This window comes from Sus scrofa, chromosome 3 (assembly GCF_000003025.6).
Source record: "Sus scrofa isolate TJ Tabasco breed Duroc chromosome 3, Sscrofa11.1, whole genome shotgun sequence".
NCBI classification, from domain to species: Eukaryota; Metazoa; Chordata; class Mammalia; order Artiodactyla; family Suidae; genus Sus; species Sus scrofa.
The window spans coordinates 32,376,873-32,393,695 of NC_010445.4; the positions used below are offsets into that span (position 1 = coordinate 32,376,873).

Consider the following 16,823-nt stretch of genomic DNA (forward strand, 5'->3'; position numbering starts at 1 on the left):
TTTCAACTAGTCCTCCAGATGTGTCTCCCGGGTGTAGACATGGAAAATGTTTGCTAATCCCCTCCCTCCCTTTCTGAACCAGCTGTTTCCTAAGTGTATCCTGTGTGCCAGACACTGAGTTAGGTGCTGGGGGTCCAATGATCCTTGTCCCCACCCCTGTGGGGGTGCTTATGCTCTAGTGGGAGAGACCAGCTCTTAAAAAAAAAGGTAAATACACAATTAATTAAAAATTGGGATAAGCCTTCTGAAGATGAGCCCCCACCTCTCAAGAACTTTCAGAACACCTGAACCCAGGCGGCCTCTGAGCGGCTGATCCTTGCATCGGCCCGGCCATGGTCTGAAGGCGGCTGCCCACCTCTGGACAGAGGTTGACGCAACATCTCACGTAAACTTCACCCAGGCTGAAGTTGCTCCCCAGTGGCATTTGCCAATGTCTGGAGACATTTTGGCTTACAACTTGCAGGGGCACTGGGGACAAGTAGACCCTAGGGATGCCGCTGAATGAACGAGGCGATGCACAGGACAGCCTCTTGCAACCCAGATGCTGTGGTCCCAAATGCCAAGTGCTCGAGTTTGAGACTCCTCACTCTGGCGCTGTTGTGTCCTGCACTTCTGGCCAAGTCCCTCTGGAGCCTTCCTCAACCTGCTCTTGCTCCCGGGCTTGGCTGCACTTGAAAGTCCTCCACCGTTTGACCAGAAAAGGGATGCCAAGAGGCCTTCTCCCTTCCTGAGCTGGGGAAGCAGCACTGAGCCAGGCATCTCCTTGGAAACCCCTTGGCTCCATTCAATTTGGAAAACAATACATGTGCAAGGTGGCACAAAGCCTCGAGAAGCCCAGCTAAATCCTTTTTTCTCCCCCTCCTCCACATCAAAAATAATGTCCTGGTGTCAGAGGCTTTTTCTGCTGTCACAAGACATGATGCAGGCAGATCGTTTTACGCGGCAAACAATTCTGCCCAACGCATCCCCCCTCAAAGCCTCCGGGTGGATTTCTAGTCCAGCCAGGAATGTCAGCGCACTTTTCCACCGAGCTGAGGTTGGGTTCACCTGGACAGATCTGGCCAGTGCCTTTCACAGCCCATTCAGGGCAGAGACCATTCCCAGTATGGACCTTACCCTTCCGCTTGCTGGGGACCAGGGCTTGCCCTCAGCTGGTCCTCTGCAAGGGCTGAGGGGGGCAGTGATCGCAAACAGAATCTGGTTTACCCTCCTGCTGCAAGTGGAAGGAGAAAATACAAAAAGTCACCATCCGTGTGCAAGACAAATTAACCTTGCTCTGTGCAACCAGAAGTTTCTAAGTGCTTTTCTAACGTGAACTCCTCTTCCCTCCTATAACCCCATGACGAGGGGGTTACCGTTTGCCTCGTTGTTCAGATAAGGGAGCTGAAGACAAGTGTTTTTTGCTAAATCTCCCCACCCTCATCCACCCCAGCCCATACGTGGTGAAGTCAGGATGTGAATCTATGTCTCCTGCTCCAGAATTTGTTCTTTTCTTTCTCTTCTCTTCTCAGCTGCACCTGCGGCACATGGAAGTTCCCAGGCGAAGGGTCAAATTGGAGTCTCAGCTGCTGGCCTACCCCACAGCTATGGCAAAGCCAGATCCAAGCCACATCTGCAAACTATACTGCAGGTTGTGGCAATGCCAGATCCTTAACACCCTGAGAAAGGCCAGGGGTCACACCCACATTCTCATGGATACTCATTGGGCTCTTTACCCACTGAACCACAATGGGAACTCCCAGAGTTCATTCTTTGTGTGTGTGTGTGTGTCTTTTTGCCTTTTCCAGGGCCACTTCCCACAGCATACGGAGGTTCCCAGGCTAGGGGTCGAATTGGAGCTGTAGTCTCCAGCCTACACCAGAGCCACAGCAACACGGGATCCGAGCCACGTCTGCAACCTACACCACAGCTCACAGCAACGCCAGATTCTTAACCCACTGAGCAAGGGCAAGGATCGAACCCACAACCTCATGGTTCCTAGTCGGATTCGTTAACCACTGTGCCACGATGGGAACTCCAAGTTCATTCTTTCTCTTTATTAAAAAATGTATTGCAGTATAGTTAATTTACAGTGTTGTGTTAATTTCGGCTACACGGCAAAGCGATTCCGTTATATGTTCATATGTTCTTTTTCACCTTCTTTTCCATTATGATGTATCACAGGACATTGAATATAGTTCCCTGTGCTCTGCAGTAGGTCCTTGTTGCTTATGGTATACCTGGCATTAAGGTTTGGCTTGAAAAGAAAGGATAGAAAGTAGAAGATAGTGTTGATGACAACCACAAGTCTGTTCTCTACATCTGTGGGTTTGTTTCATGGGTAAGTTCGTTTGTGTCGGATTTTAGATTCCACATATAAGTGATATCATATGGCATTTGTCTTTCTTTGATTTACTTGTAGCTCCATCCGTGTGGCTGCAAATGGCATTATTTCGTTCTTTTTGATGGCTGCATAGTATTCTATTGTATGGATGTACCACATCTTCTTAACCTATTCCTCTGTTGATGAGCACTTAGGTCATTCCCATGTCTTGGCTATTGTAAACAGTGCCAGGTGCTCAGGGGTGTGGTGCTGGCATTTGCTCATGGGCTGGCAGCCCCCATGCCTTTCTTCCACAAGGCTCCTTCTGATTTTCCGGGCCCAGCGGGCCTGGCCCTTCATCCCTCGGTACACTGCATCTGTTACCAGTGCTCCCCATGTTGCCGTTTGTGAGCTCATGTGACCTCGTTCCTTCCGCATCTCTCCATCCTGTCTTGGTGGGGGCTGTCCTCTCGGCGCCTCATGGGCTGTCTGTTCCCCCACTTGGTCCCGTCTGCCCACCCTCCCGGATGTCAGCTGGAGAGATTCCTCTCCGACGACAAAGCTGACCATGGCCTTTGGCTTTACCGCCTTAGTGCAGGGATGACCACCTGAGCATTTTCTTAAAACGCCGAGTACCTGGGTAGGTCTGGGGTGAGGCCTGAGAGTCTGCATTTCTGACAAGCACAGAATCCAGGGGTCCCGGCCCACAGATCACGCCTTGAGTGGTGAGGTGCTAGAGAAATGATTCTCTTCTCTGAACATGGGACACTTAAAAGGAGCAACAGCCTTGCGTGAGCTGGGCTGCTTAGCGGGATCAGGACTTCCTATGTCATGGGCCACAGCAGGGGCCTCAAATGACTGGCCTCAGGGCCAACTGTGTCCCTTCTTGCCTGTTTTGTAAATAAAGTTTTATTAGAACACAGATTCCCCCCCTACTCCCCACCGACCCCACACAGTTACACATTGTCTGGCATGACTTTTGCATTGCAGTGGCCAAGTGGCTCCTAAAGCCTAAAATATCTGCCACCCAGAGCTTTACTGAAAAATGTGGCCGCTGTCTATAGCATCTTCAGGATACTTCCAGAGGCTGTGTCCTGGGACGCAAAACCATGTGAAGACTTGAAGACTTAAAAACAAAGTCACACACACACACACAGCCACCCCTGCAGCGAACAGCTCTCAGAGGAAGTGGCTGTGGGCATGTGGAGGTGATGGGTGATGTGTCGGAGGATGCATGTGGTCCAGGATCACCTGCTGAGCCCTAGCCCGTGAGGAAGATGGGCCCTGGGATGCCATTTGCTGGATAAGGATGTTGGAGTCCCATGTAGCCCAGGGCTCTGCGTGGGGGGTGTGAGCCCACAGCTGGCTTGTGTCAGGGCTTGGATGGGAACCCCGGTCTCCTGACTTCCCGCCCAGGGCTCTACCTCCAAGACCCTGTCTGAAAACCCCTGGGCTGGGAATCTGCCTGCAGGGGGTTTGTGAACAAAAAGGTCTTTGGTTCCCCAGGCGGGGGTGAGGGGTGGGGAAGGTGGGCCACCACCTGCCTTGAGCGGACTCCCTCTTGGAGCTGCGTTCTGGAGAGAGAGAACGTCCCTCCGCATCGCACAGGCGACCCCCGCCTTGACCCCTTAGGCCCAAATCAGTGAGTTGATGGAGGTGGAGCCTGAGCCCTGGTCAGGAGGCCTGAGGGAATTTAGGTTGCCTGCATCTGCAAAGACAAATTCTGTCCAATGAATCTGAGTTTCTATTGTCTTAAAATAAAAAAGAAAAGGCCAGTGATAGCAAAGGAAAAAAAAAAAAAAACTTCTTACAGACTGAACATTGCAGGATGGACATGAGAGGTGGGGTGGGTGGTGGGCAGCCCCAGGGCAGATGGACTAAGCATTTTTACACATCATCTCATTTAATCCTCAGGGCAGCCTGGTGGGTAAGTGATTGTTATGTTGGCTTTACACCCTGCACGGTGTCTGACTCCTGAGTGAAAGGGCCCAGCAGATTTTGACTACATGATTGTGTGAGGCACAGAGAGGTTAAGTGACTGTTCAAGATCACACAGCTCTGAAGAGCAGGAGCTGGAATTTGAGCCTAGACTGGGTGATTTCCCTTCCTGCCCCCCACTGACAGCATGTGAGAGGCTGAGAATGGCCCCTTCCCTGGTCTTGCAGCCTTGACCACAGTCTCAATCCCAGCCCGGACTGGCAGGCAGCCTGCAGCATATAGGACAACAGGGCTAGGGTCGGGCCAGGGAGGGGACCCTTCCACTCCCACCCTCTCCTTCCCAACGGAGTTCCAGCCTGGGGTCAAGTCTGCTGAGACTCCTCTCATGGGGTGATGCCCTGAGCCAGTCCTGCAGTGCACCTGCCCAGGCACGGGTGAGCCAGGCTGCCTCAGCCCAGGGGCCTGTCTTCCCCTACTTCTTGGGCTTTGTGGGAGCCAAGGGCTTCTGAGGCTCTGGGCAGCCCTTCCCCAGCTTAGGGACTTGGCGGGGAGAAAGAGAGAGAGGGCATGAGAGAAAGGAGAGATCTCACTCTCACAGGTTGAGGACTGATGGGGAAGGGGCGGGATGACCTCTCTGTGGCACTTTCCAGGACGTGTTTGTGGGAGGAACACACCCACGCATGCACACGCTTGGTGTGGGAAGATGTGGTAGCCTCGCTCTTCAAGTTACCGCAAGAGAGTGCGAGTGTCACCAGCTTTGTGCGCCTGCAGGAAGGGGTTTATACACTTGCGAAGGTTCCCAGGAGCTCCTTCTCCCAGGCCTGGCGCTCATCACCTCACCTCCACTCTATGGAGTGGGAGTGGCTGTGATCTGTTTTATTCTAGAAAGGCTCAGAGAGCCTAGGACATTTGCCTAAGGTCACCCAGCTTGGATGTGCTGGGGCTGGGATCTGGAGAGACAGACTTGGGCAGTCTAGCGCCAACGTCTGCCCTCTCTTCTTAACCAAACACCCCGTGGTGCCTATTTCCAGGGAGCCAGTGTTCATTAAGCACCTACTAATTGGTTGATATATGCAAAGCCTTTAGCAAACTGCCTGGCACAGTCAGCACTGTCTTCACTGTTAGATAGTATTATTGCTATTACTGCTGCTGTTACTACTACTGCTGCTGCTGCCACCTTCCAGGCATTGATTGGTTTAAATCCTGGGGATTCAGCAGGGAGCAAAACAAAACCCCCTCCACACATGGAGCTTCCTCTCTGGTGGGGGGAGATGAACAGCACTGAATGGAACGCCGTATGTCAAAATGTGTAAGGACCACAGAGAAAACAAAGCAGGTTTGGGCAGCGGGGAGGGCTGGCCAGGTTGGAGTTTGTAATTTTAAAGGAGATGATCAGGGAAGGCCTTCTGGGCCTTTTAGCCACAACTGAAGGGAGTGAGAGAATGAGCCAGGTGGTTATCTGGGGAAGGAGCATCCTAGGCAGAGGGGACAGTCTGTGCAAAGGCCCTGTGGTAGGACTGTGCTGGGTGTGATGTGGATGTGTGAGCTATGCCAGCTCTGGGGGCAGGGAGGTGGGTAGTGGGTGGCTGGGCGACTGCAGAGGGAGGTGCAGGTGTTTGAGACAATTATTCGGGGTGTGTGTGTGTGTGTGTGTGCGTGCACACACACACATACAACAGGCGCCTTGAGTTAGAGAGATCCTCAGCTGCGGAGCATGTGCAGACTTGCCCAGGCCTCCCACCTTGGCAAAGCTGCCTGTGCCCTGAGCTTCCTGCGCGCCTGAGGTCTGGATGGCCCAGGCCATGGTGGGTCAAGTGCACAGCTCTGGGACTGGGGGTTGGGGCATCACAGTTTCACATCACTGACCTCGGCTTTCCCCCAGAAACCTGAAAACCCTGTGATGAGGCAGCAACCCCTTCCCCAGGCCCCTTCCTGGAAACCCAAGCCCGTGGCGAACAGATCACTCAGAAGCACATCTCCAAAAATATCTTCCAGGGATGAAATTTCTCCCCTGACCCCACTTGGGGCTTCCTGCCAAGGCAGACAGCCTGGATTTACGACTCCACGTCCCTAACTGCGGTCTGCAATCCATCTCTTTCCCTCTGAGACTTTATAACATTGGCGCATCTCTCTACCACCCACACGGATGGTTCCTGATTCTGGCTGCAGCTTTAGGGAGCTCCTAAAACATCCTGATGCCCAGGCTACATCCCAGACCAGCCACATCAGAGCTGGTGGGGGGTAGGTGTTTGCAGTTTTAAAATCTTTCCAGGTGATTCTAAGCAACCACATTTAGAAATGAATACCCTCTCAGAGTTCCTGTTGTGGCTCACCGTATTAAGAACCCGACGAGTATCCATGAGGATGTGGGTTCAGACCTGGCCCCACTCAGTGGGTTAAGGATCAGGCATTGCTTCAAGCTGCGGCATAGGTCGAGGATGCAGCTTGGATCCTGCATTGCTGTGGCTGTGGTGTAGGCCGGCAGCTGCAGCTCTGATGGACCCCTAGCCTGGGAACTTCCATATGCAGCAGATGCAGCTCTAAAAAGACCAAAAAAAAAAAAAAAAACAAAAACAAAAACAAAAAACCCTTTCCTATTAGGTAGTATTTTTCCTTTAATGGACTTTCTCCCTTAAAAGAATAAAGAAGTTATTTTAAAAGGACACTTCAGATCTGCTAGGGTTGTGGGGATTTTTTTCCTTTTTTGACCCTGATGAAAAAAGGTGCGTTTACCATACTTCTTGGTTCCTGGCACATGTTTGTGCAAAGCCCTTCCTACCCCCTTTCGTCCCCACTTTGTGGTCACTCCTTTTCTCCCATAGATGACTATTTGCATGAATGAGTGAATGAAAGGGACTCTCTAAGGAACACGGACTTGTTAATTTAAATGTGTTCTTACAAAATGCAGGTGGCTGTTGTACCTGCATGGGTTTTCAGAGTTGTCAAAAGAGATTGTGCAAATTAGCTCCCCTGTTTCCTGGTTTCCTCGCCTTGCATCGTTTTAAAGACCCACTCTTGCTCCTTCGTCCTGACCATCTCTTGGCTGCCGACACCCTCCACCTGCTCATGGATCATTTTTTACATGTCTGTCTCCATGATCACGGGCACCCAGGTGCTGCCAGCTCCCTGAACCGCCCTGACCCGTACATTCCATAGTGGTCCTGGGTGCCTACAGTTCACACCAGAGGTGGAGATGCTGGAAGAGGTGGAGATGCTGGGGGAGGTGCAGATGCTGGGAGAGGTGGGTCCCCCTGTTAGACTCCGGGCTCTTCCTCAGGGGACATCATGGCATTTGGGGTCCAGACACCTGATGTCCTGGAGCTCAGGGCTTGGTGTTGGCAGCTTAGCTTCCTCCTGAACATGAAGGTCAAGGCTGCTCTGTCCCCAGCCCCTGCCTGTGGTCAGCCCACATGGCCTCGGCCTCCTGGCCCTTGGGGCTCACATTCCTCAAACTTCTGGAGGCTGAGTCACTTCTGGAGGTGCCCAGGCTGGGGTGGGCATCAGGGGCCGCCCCCAAGACAAAGTGTCTGTGTGTTGCGGGGATGGGGGTGCGTTTTTCTCCCTTTCAATGCAAAGGATCTTAGCTGCGAGTGCCAGAGGCTGGACACGAGATTTCAGGGAACATTTCGGACAGAGTACACACTTGCCTGGGCAGATGTGCCTCGGGTGTGAGTCATGAGTGGGTTCTAGAGCAGCCAATGCTGGAAAATCCTGAAGGTTGTGGAAAATCCACAGGCAGGCCCGCTCAAGAAATGCCTGAGCCGGGGCAGGAGGTGGTGACATGGAGAAAAAGCACCACCACCAGAACCCAGCCCTGAGGAGGAAATGGGGGGCAGAGGGCTTCACAGGGGCACCTGTCCCCTCGCATCCTTATCCCACTGTCACCACCCACCGAGCTCCACAGCCTCCCCTAAATTCCCTCGCCTCTGTATCCAGGTGCCTGAAGGACACAGGGTGATATGGGGGTTCCCAAACCCAGTCACTTCAGCCCACCTCCTGTTTCTGCCACACCCCCGTGCCACCTGGGCTGTTACTTTGTATTTCTGCTCCCATCAAGTCCTTTAAGATGTACGTATATTATGTCTATAGATGGAAAACCAACAACCTTGCCAGAGTAGAGGGTAGCTAGGAAGAGAGAATGAAAGCAAAGCAGCCTTGTTAAAAGGTAGCTGGCGTCTGCTGCCTGCAGCTGCTCTTTGTCCATCAGGGGAGCTGAGCAAGTGTTAGCAGGCAGTGCTCAGGACAGGCTGGCCCCACGCTCCTGGAAGTGTGCGCAGGTTTGAAACATCAGTGGGAGGTTTTAGCTCTCCAGGAGTTTGCTGTGTCGCTGTGGCCCTGTCCCTCTGCTGTGCTCACGCGAGAGTTCCTGGACAACTGAGATGAACGTGTATCGGATGCCTCTTAGGTGATGGCCGCTCCCACCAGTGTCCTGCACACTAAAACCTTCCTACAAGTGCTTTGAACACAGAGGAAGGAACTTGAACTTGTGCAATGGTACAGATGGTTGCAATTGTAGGAAGGGCTTGTAGATGCTTAATAAATACTGCAAAAAGGAACAAAAGGAACGGGCGAATAAGCATCTAGAATGTAGCTCCACAGAGATGGGGTTTTCTGCCTGTTCTGTTCACTGCTATGTCCATTGCCTGGAATAGTTCTTAGCACCCAAAAGGTGCTTAGTGAACATTTAAGTCAACGAGTGACTCAGTGAATCCATAAAAAGAGTCAGTGAATGAAGAAATGATTGAGCATATGAATGAATGTCAGCCCTTTCCCTAGACTTAAGAGAGGCCAAAAATCTACAAGTAATAAATGCTGGAGAGAACATGGAGAAAAGGGAGCTCCTCTGTGTTGTTGGTAGGACTGTAAACACATGCAGCCACTATAAAGAACGGTATGCAGGTTCCTTAAAAAACTAAAAATACAGTTGTGATGTGATCCAGCAATCCCACTCCTGGGCTCATATCCGGAGAAAACTCTAATTCAAAACAGGACACACACTCCAGTGTTCATAGCAGCACTATTCACAATAGCTAAGACTTAGAAACAATCTAAATGTCCATCAACAGATGAATGAGTAAAGATGTGGTACACATACACAAAATGGAATATTACTAAGCCATAAAAAGGTGAAATAATGCTATCTGCAGCAACAAGGATGGACCTAGAGATATCATACTAAGTGAAGTAAGCCAGACAAAGACAAATACCATATGATATCATTTATATGTGGAATCTAAAATATGATACAGGAGTTCCCATCGTGGCGCAGTGGTTAACAAATCCAACTAGGAACCATGAGGTTGCGGGTTCGGTCCCTGCCCTTGCTCAGTGGGTTAACGATCTGGCGTTGCCGTGAGCTGTGGTGTAGGTTGCAGACGCGGCTCAGATCCTGCGTTGCTGTGGCTCTGGCGTAGGCCGGTGGCTACAGCTCCGATTAGACCCCTAGCCTGGGAACCTCCATATGCCGCGGAAGCGGCCCAAAGAAATAGCAAAAAGACAAAAAAAAAAAAAATATATATGATACAAATGAGCTTATTTACAAAACAGAAACAGACTCGCAGACAGAAAACAAATTTATGGTTACCAAAGGGGAAAGGTGGGGGAAGGGGTAAATTAGAAGTTTGGGATTAGCAGATACACACTACTGCATATAAAACAGAGACACAACAAGGACCTACTGCAGAGCACAGGGAACTATTTTCAAGATCCACCAATAAACTAAAATGGAAAAGAGAACACACACACACACACACATATATATAATGTCTGTGTGTGTATGTGTATACACAGCTGAATCATTTTGAGGTACACCAGAAACTAACACAACATTGTAAATCCACTATACTTCATTGAAACTTTTTTTTTTTTTTTTTAATATAGGCCTTTCCGTTGTGGCTCAGTGGAAGGGAATCTGACTAGCATCCACAAGGACGCAGGTTTGATCCCTGGCCTTGCTCAGTGGGTTAAGGATCTGGTGTTACCATGAGCTATGGTGTAGGTTGCATCTGTGGCTCAGATCCTGTGTTGCTGTGGCTGTGACTGTTGGCTACAGCTCTGATTTGACCCCTAGCCTGGGAACCTCCGTATGCCATGGATGCAGACCTAAAAAGACAAAAAAAGAAAAAAAAAAAGATAGGCCTTTTGTGAGCTTTCAGGCCCCCACTGAGGCTGGCCAGGCCCGGAGCCGGGGCGGAGGGGGTGTGGAGAGAGCAGAGAGAGGGAGCCAAGCAAAGTGTAGCCTCAGGTGTCTGGCCCCTGTTCTCCCGGCAGCTGCCTTACCTGGGAGAGAGGAGCATCCTGGGCCAGCAGCCCACCCCTCAGTGATGTCCCCTCTCCCAGCCCAGCAGTAGCCCCCTCCCCCAGGGACATCCAGATGGTAGACTGGGGGAGGGGGGAGTTGTTTCCACAGTGGACAGTGTGGTGCCAGGAAGCTTTTTCATGGTTCGAAGGCTCAGTTTTGTTCCATCCTGGGCTGGGGTGGTGCTTTCTGAGCTCTGCGTATCTGCATACCCAGCGGGCAGGCTTCTGAGAAAAATCCCCAGGGCATCTAAGAGAGGTAGGTGTTCCCCCACTCACTGGAGTGTTTACCTTCCCATGTGCTGGGCCCAGAACATTCTTATGGGATAATGTTTAACTGGCATGTAGCTGGCATTGCTCTGGTCTGGGTGGGTCACTGAGTACCAGGTGAGGGGCCAGCCCTCCTCTGTGGGCTTTGAAACGGGCAGTGCATCCCCACTGCCCTCAGAGAAAACTCTGCCCTTGGCTCCTTTTTTTTTTCCTTTTTCTTTTTAGGGACACACCTGCAGCGTATGGAAGCCCCAGGCTAGGGGTCAAATTGGAGCGATGGCTGCTGGCCTACACCACAGCCACGCCAGACCTGAGCAGCACCTGTGACCTACGCCACAGCTTGCAGCAATGCCAGATCCTTAACCCACTGAACGAGGCCAGGAGTTGAGCCCGCATCCTCACAGGCACTATGTCGGGTACTTAACCCATTGAGCCACAACGGGCACTCCTCTGTCCCCATCTCAGCCCCAGTAGGAAAAGGGCAGACTTTTGTTTTCTTGACGTAAGTGAAATGCTTTCTGTGTTGGCTTTTTTTTTTTTTTTTTTTTCTTAATAAGAAAGCCAGGACTTTAATTCTTTGGCAAAAATGGTCTTTTAAGCAATTTCTTTTGCCATAGACTATGGGCCCAACCCAGCTAAACGAGTCATCCCAGTACCTGTCATGATTTGTGAATATTTCATAGCTCATGGAAAAGAGAAAAGCAGCATGACTGCAAGGTCCCTGAAGGCCAGACTGGGTCTTATATTTGCCGTCTCACCGCATTCAGGAATGGGCCTACTTCCATGTAAGCAGTTCTCCCTGTATTGAAATCTAAGCTGGACAGGACCATAGAAATTTTAGAGTATACTGTTCCCAGATTTAGTGTGTGTTGGGGACCTAGCTAAGAATCTAGATTCCCAAGTCCCACTGTGATAGACTGATTCATTCATTCAGTGACTATTTATTGAGCTCCTACTATGCCAGACTTAGCAAATAAAAATGCGTGATGTCCAATGAAACTTGAATTTCAGATCAATAGCAAATGGTTTTAATATAAGTATGTTTTATGCAATACTTGTGATATATGTGCCCCCAAAAAGCTCTTTTTGTTGATCTGAAATTCATAGTTAACTGGGAATCCTGTATTTTTTTTTTTTTTAAGGGTCACACCCATGGCATATGGAAGTTCCTGGGCTAGGGGTTGAATCGGTGCAGCTGCAGGCCTACACCACAGCCACAGCAATGCAGGATCCTAGCTGAGTCTTCGACGTGCACCACAGCTCACAGCAACACTGGATCCTTAACCCACTGAGCGAGGCCAGGGATCGAACCCGCATCCTCATGGATACGAGTCAGGTCCTTTGATCCAATGAGCCACAACAGGAACTCCCTGGGCATCCTGTATGTTACCTGACAGCCCTCACGCTGCACTAAGCTCTGTTTCTAGCGATGGGGGATTCAGCATGGACAAAACAGAGCCCCTGATCTCGTGGAGCTTACATGCGAGCGAGGCAGACAGATAAGCAAACAAATAGATTAGCTGGAGGAAGGATACTGGGGGTTGCCGTGGCAAGGTACCATTTTAGGCTTGTCAGGAACTGAGCACACATCACCTCACCATTGGGCCCTGCCAAGTCTAGGAGGGGTGTCAGCACAGCCCACCACAAAGAGCCTTGTTTCGGGGGTGGGGGTGGGGGCATGGAAACCAGAACCACTCACAGATCTAAGGCCCCGGTGACGGCAGAGAGGAGAACAGATGTTTTAGCCACAGTGAGGTGATGACTGTTGAGTATCCTCGGTTCTGGGTGTCCTTAATATTGGCCAAGTCCAAGATCAAGTTCCTCCTGATACCCCAAATGTTCCCCGCAGACGCTGCAGGAGATCTTCCAGACAGAGAACACCATCATGCTGCTGGAAAGGTCCATCATGGCCAAGGAGTGCCCGCTGAAGGTGGCGCAGACGAGACTGGAGTGCCGGACCCGGCGCCCCAACGTGGAGCTGTGCAGGGATATTCCCCAGTTCAAGTGCGTGGCGGCGGCTGGCGGGGCAGGGCGGGTCTGGAAAACCGACCCTTCGCGGGTCAGGACGTCCAGGCCCACAGTTCACAGGGCACTGGGTGGGGGGCTGGGCTTCTGGGGGTGCCTTTGATGGCCTCCCCGCCACGAGGCCACCCCTCTACATAGCAGCCTTCCCACCTGCCTGATTGAGGATGGTTACTTAATCTGGTTTCATTGTTCTGTTCTTGGGAACCCTCCTGAGCTTCCCCCTAAAAGCCAGCGAGCCGGAGCTGCCCACCCCCTACACCTGCTCTCTCCCGACTCCCAGGAAAGAGGCGCCCAGCCCACATCCCACTCCGCCTCCATCGCCCCTGCTGGGGAGTTCTCTCTCACCTGCAAGCCCCCAGACCCGCCTAATCCCACCCAGTCCACTTAGCTAAGGAGGGGCCACTTCTGCGACAAAGGAGCCAAAAACCCAGGTGGACCCAGAAACAGAGTTTGTGAGCCTGGGGTAGGAGTCGGAAGTGGAGCAGTGATCAGGCAAGGAAAGAAATGGTCGTCAGACCCAGGGATCATTTTCCTGTGACATGCTGTGTGGCCTGGGGCTGACCGCTCGGCTGTTCTGTTTCCCCACGCTAGGGGCGCTGCATTTGTCCTCTCTGGCGGTGCAACAACCGCCCCCCCCCCAACTCAGTGGCTGGTCTTCCTCCTGAGCTGAGAAGTGGAGAAAAGAGCTGGAGAAGCAATGAGACGGAGGGAAAACATTCTGAGAGAAATGCCGGGTGGTTCCACATGTGATGTTTGCACGGCCTGGGTGACTACCTGAGCTGATCACTTAGGAAGCGGGAAAGCTGAATGCGTGTGTGCCGGGGGGCGGGGGCGCAAAGCAACCCCGGGCTTTGAAGGCCGGGCTACCTGCTCCGCAGCCCGCTGCTGGGGAGGTCTTCACCCTGGAAGGGGACGCTCTGTGGCCAGGGTCTCGCCTGAGCTGCGCTGGAAGGGGGTCCGGGTCCTGGAGGGGGGGGAGGGGAAGCTCTCCTGACCCCTCCTCCATCCGTCCCGTCCTGGCACCTTAGGTGCTGGGCTTGGGCTCCGGCAACGCTGGGGCGAGGCTCTGAGAAGCCATTTGTCCACCCCAGGGGGCTTTCGCACTGCAGCGTTAGGGGAGCGACCAGATGCTATGTGAAGGACCTACAACTCTGGGACACGTATCCTGCCTCTCTGTCCACCAGCTGTGCCACCGAGGGGTGTAGACAGAAAGCCTGGATGGGAGCCCCAGTCAGAATGTGTGTATATCTGTATATGCGTGTGTGCAAACTATATGTATGTGTGTTGCAAACTGAGCAGATAACAGAGCTCAAGCTGTCCCCCTTCTCCAGCCGCCGAATTGCCCCTCCCATGCCTTACCTCCCATTTCCGGGTCCTCTTTCTCCCCAGCCCCCTACCGTGTGCCCTCCTTCTTCTGACCCTCTCAGATCACACAGTCCCATCCGCGCCCATTCCCCAGAAGGAAAGTCCGTTTAGATTTGCATTTAAATTAGTTAACCTAAAACAGAATTTAAATTCTGGTCCTTATTCATGCAAAATGCACACAAAGAGGTCGGGAGCTGCTGCGGTGGTTGGCTAGGGAACAGACTGTTTCCACTGCTGCAGAAAAGAGAGCCCCAGGAAAGAGGGGTGGCTGGGTGTCTCTGCTGCCTCTCTCTAGCTCAGGCTTGTCACAGGAAGCTCACCCCAATATCAACCCAAGTCCTCAGCACAGCGTGTCCTCCAGTCCTGAGCACTGTGTCACCACCCTCCCCACAAGGTGGGTCTCACAGCTGCTGGGGACACAGGTGACACCTGAGCAGGGCGCCAAGAGCAGACACCACAACTGACCATCTTATCTACATGAGGCTGGCCCTGTTATCTGAGTTTTTGGGGGGTTTTTTTGTTTTTTGGGTTTTTTTTGCTTTTTAGGGTCACACTTGCAGCATAGGGAAGTTCCCAAGTTAGGGGTTGAATTGGAGCTATAGCTGCCAGCTACAGCAATGCCAGATCTGAGCCACAGCTGTGGCTTACACCACAGCTCATGGCAACGCTGGATCCTTAACCCAGAGAGCAAGGCCAGGGATTGAACTCGTAGCCTCATAGATATGTTATCATTGATCCATAATGGAAACTCCTGGGTTTTTTGTGTGTTCGTTTTTTCAGTTGTTACTGTTCTTTTTTGGCTGCACCATAGGTATGGAGTTCCCAGGCCAGGGATCAGATCTGAGCCGTAGCTGTGACCTAAGCCTCAGCTCTGGCAATGCCGGATCCTTCACCCACTGTGCCTGCCCAGGGATCAAACCTGTGTCCTTGCACTCCCAAGACACCACTGATCCCATTGCACCACGGCAGGTACTCCTGGCTTTTTAAAAGTGTAAGAAAACACATACAAAATACCATTGGTGACACCTGGTACATTTACAACATTCAGCCAGCACTGAGATCTAGCTCCACGACATTGTCATTCATTTGACCCCAAAGGAAGTCCCTCCCCACCTCCCTTCTTCCAGCCCCAGGCAACTGTGAATCTACTTCCTCTCTCTATGGATTAGCCTGTTCTGGACATTCCATGTAAATGGAGTCAGATAACACAGAACCTTTGGTGGCTGGTGTCTTTCATTCAGCATCAGGTCTTCTGGGTCCGTCTACCTTGTAGCACGTACCAGTGCTTCATTCCTCTTTGTTACGTCTGAATAATATTCCAGCGTGGGGGTAGACTGTACTTCATCCACCTATGGGCATGTGTATTGTTTCCACCTTTTGACTCTTGTTATTAGCACATCACAAGTCTTTGCACCCGTATTTGAGTGTCTGGTTGCAGTGCTCGTGGGCACGTACCCAGGAGCGGAATTGCTGGGTCCTGTGGCGAGTCTGTATTGAAATGGGGAAACCTCAGCTTGTTTTCCCGAACATTGCATCTGTTTGTGCTTAGCGCCCACAGGGGCTCAGCTGTGTGTTCACCTCTCTACCTGCCCTGCCCAGCTCACCACCATCTCCCAGCCCCGGGCACACGGAGGTGCTGTGCTGACACCCTCTGCTCTCTCCCCAGGCTTGTGAACGAGGTGTTCACCATCGATGACACCCTGCAGACCCTCAAGCTGAGGCTGCGGGAGACGCGGGACACGCTGCAGCTGCTGCTCATGACCAAGTGCCGGCTGGAGCACGAGCTGGCCATCAAGGCCAACACCCTGTGCATCGACAAGGAGAAGTGCATGGGCATGAGGAAGACCTTCCCCAGTGCCCTGTGCCTGGGGATCTGCCCCTGAGCTGTCGCCGCCGTCCCTGCGCCCTGCCCCACGCAGTCTCCTTCCGCAGCATAGCATTTGAAAAGGCAGAAAAATGAAATAAAAGAACGTGTCATTTCCTCCCTTTCCTCCTATCAGGAAGTATGTATAGATATATATAAAGAGCCAAAATAAATGTGCCCAAACCAGAAATCCTGGGGCTAGTTCCTTGCTGCAGAAACAGACTCCTGGCTGGTCCTGGGAGGGACAGACTGGGGCCCCCCACTTGGGGACAGAGCATTACAGGGTTGTCAGGCTCCCCAGGAATGGAAGAGGCTGTATTTTGGGGGACCTGTTTGTCCATTTAGGAACACAGTATATAGACTGTGGTGTCCAAAGACCGGGCATCAGGGATGGGAGTCACCTGTCACTTAGGAGTCAAGTGGCCTTGAACAAGCTTGTTCTAGAAAATGAGGTCAGTCCCAGGTGGAGGTGACTGTCAGCCACAGGGGGCAGTGCCAAAAATTAGGATCTGGAGTCAGAAGCCCTGGGTTTGAATCCCAGCTTTGCTAGATGGGATGTTGTATTTATTATCATTCCTATTACTATTTTTTTGCTTTTTAGGGCTGCACTCCTCCTTTTGGTGTGTATCAGTGCTTTGCTTCTGCCTTAGATAAACAGACTTCCCCTCTGTGTGCTCTACTGTGTTTCTAACAATAAGCTTTATACCTGTTTTTACAGTCTTTGCCTCCTTGAAACATCCTTGCTTTCAACCGGGGGCAAGA

The 16,823-nt window shown here is 51.8% G+C and overlaps 1 protein-coding gene across 1 annotated transcript in view; it reads left to right on the forward strand.

The window, feature by feature from the left end:
- The window catches only part of TEKT5 (tektin 5), a 42,218-nt gene extending 25,967 nt beyond the window's left edge, over positions 1 to 16,251 (forward strand). The window contains exons 6-7 of the mRNA XM_003354612.4: positions 12,657 to 12,811; positions 15,864 to 16,251. Of these exons, the coding sequence (XP_003354660.2) occupies positions 12,657 to 12,811; positions 15,864 to 16,080 (372 nt within the window). The 3' untranslated portion in view covers positions 16,081 to 16,251. The remainder of the gene's footprint in view (positions 1 to 12,656; positions 12,812 to 15,863) is intronic.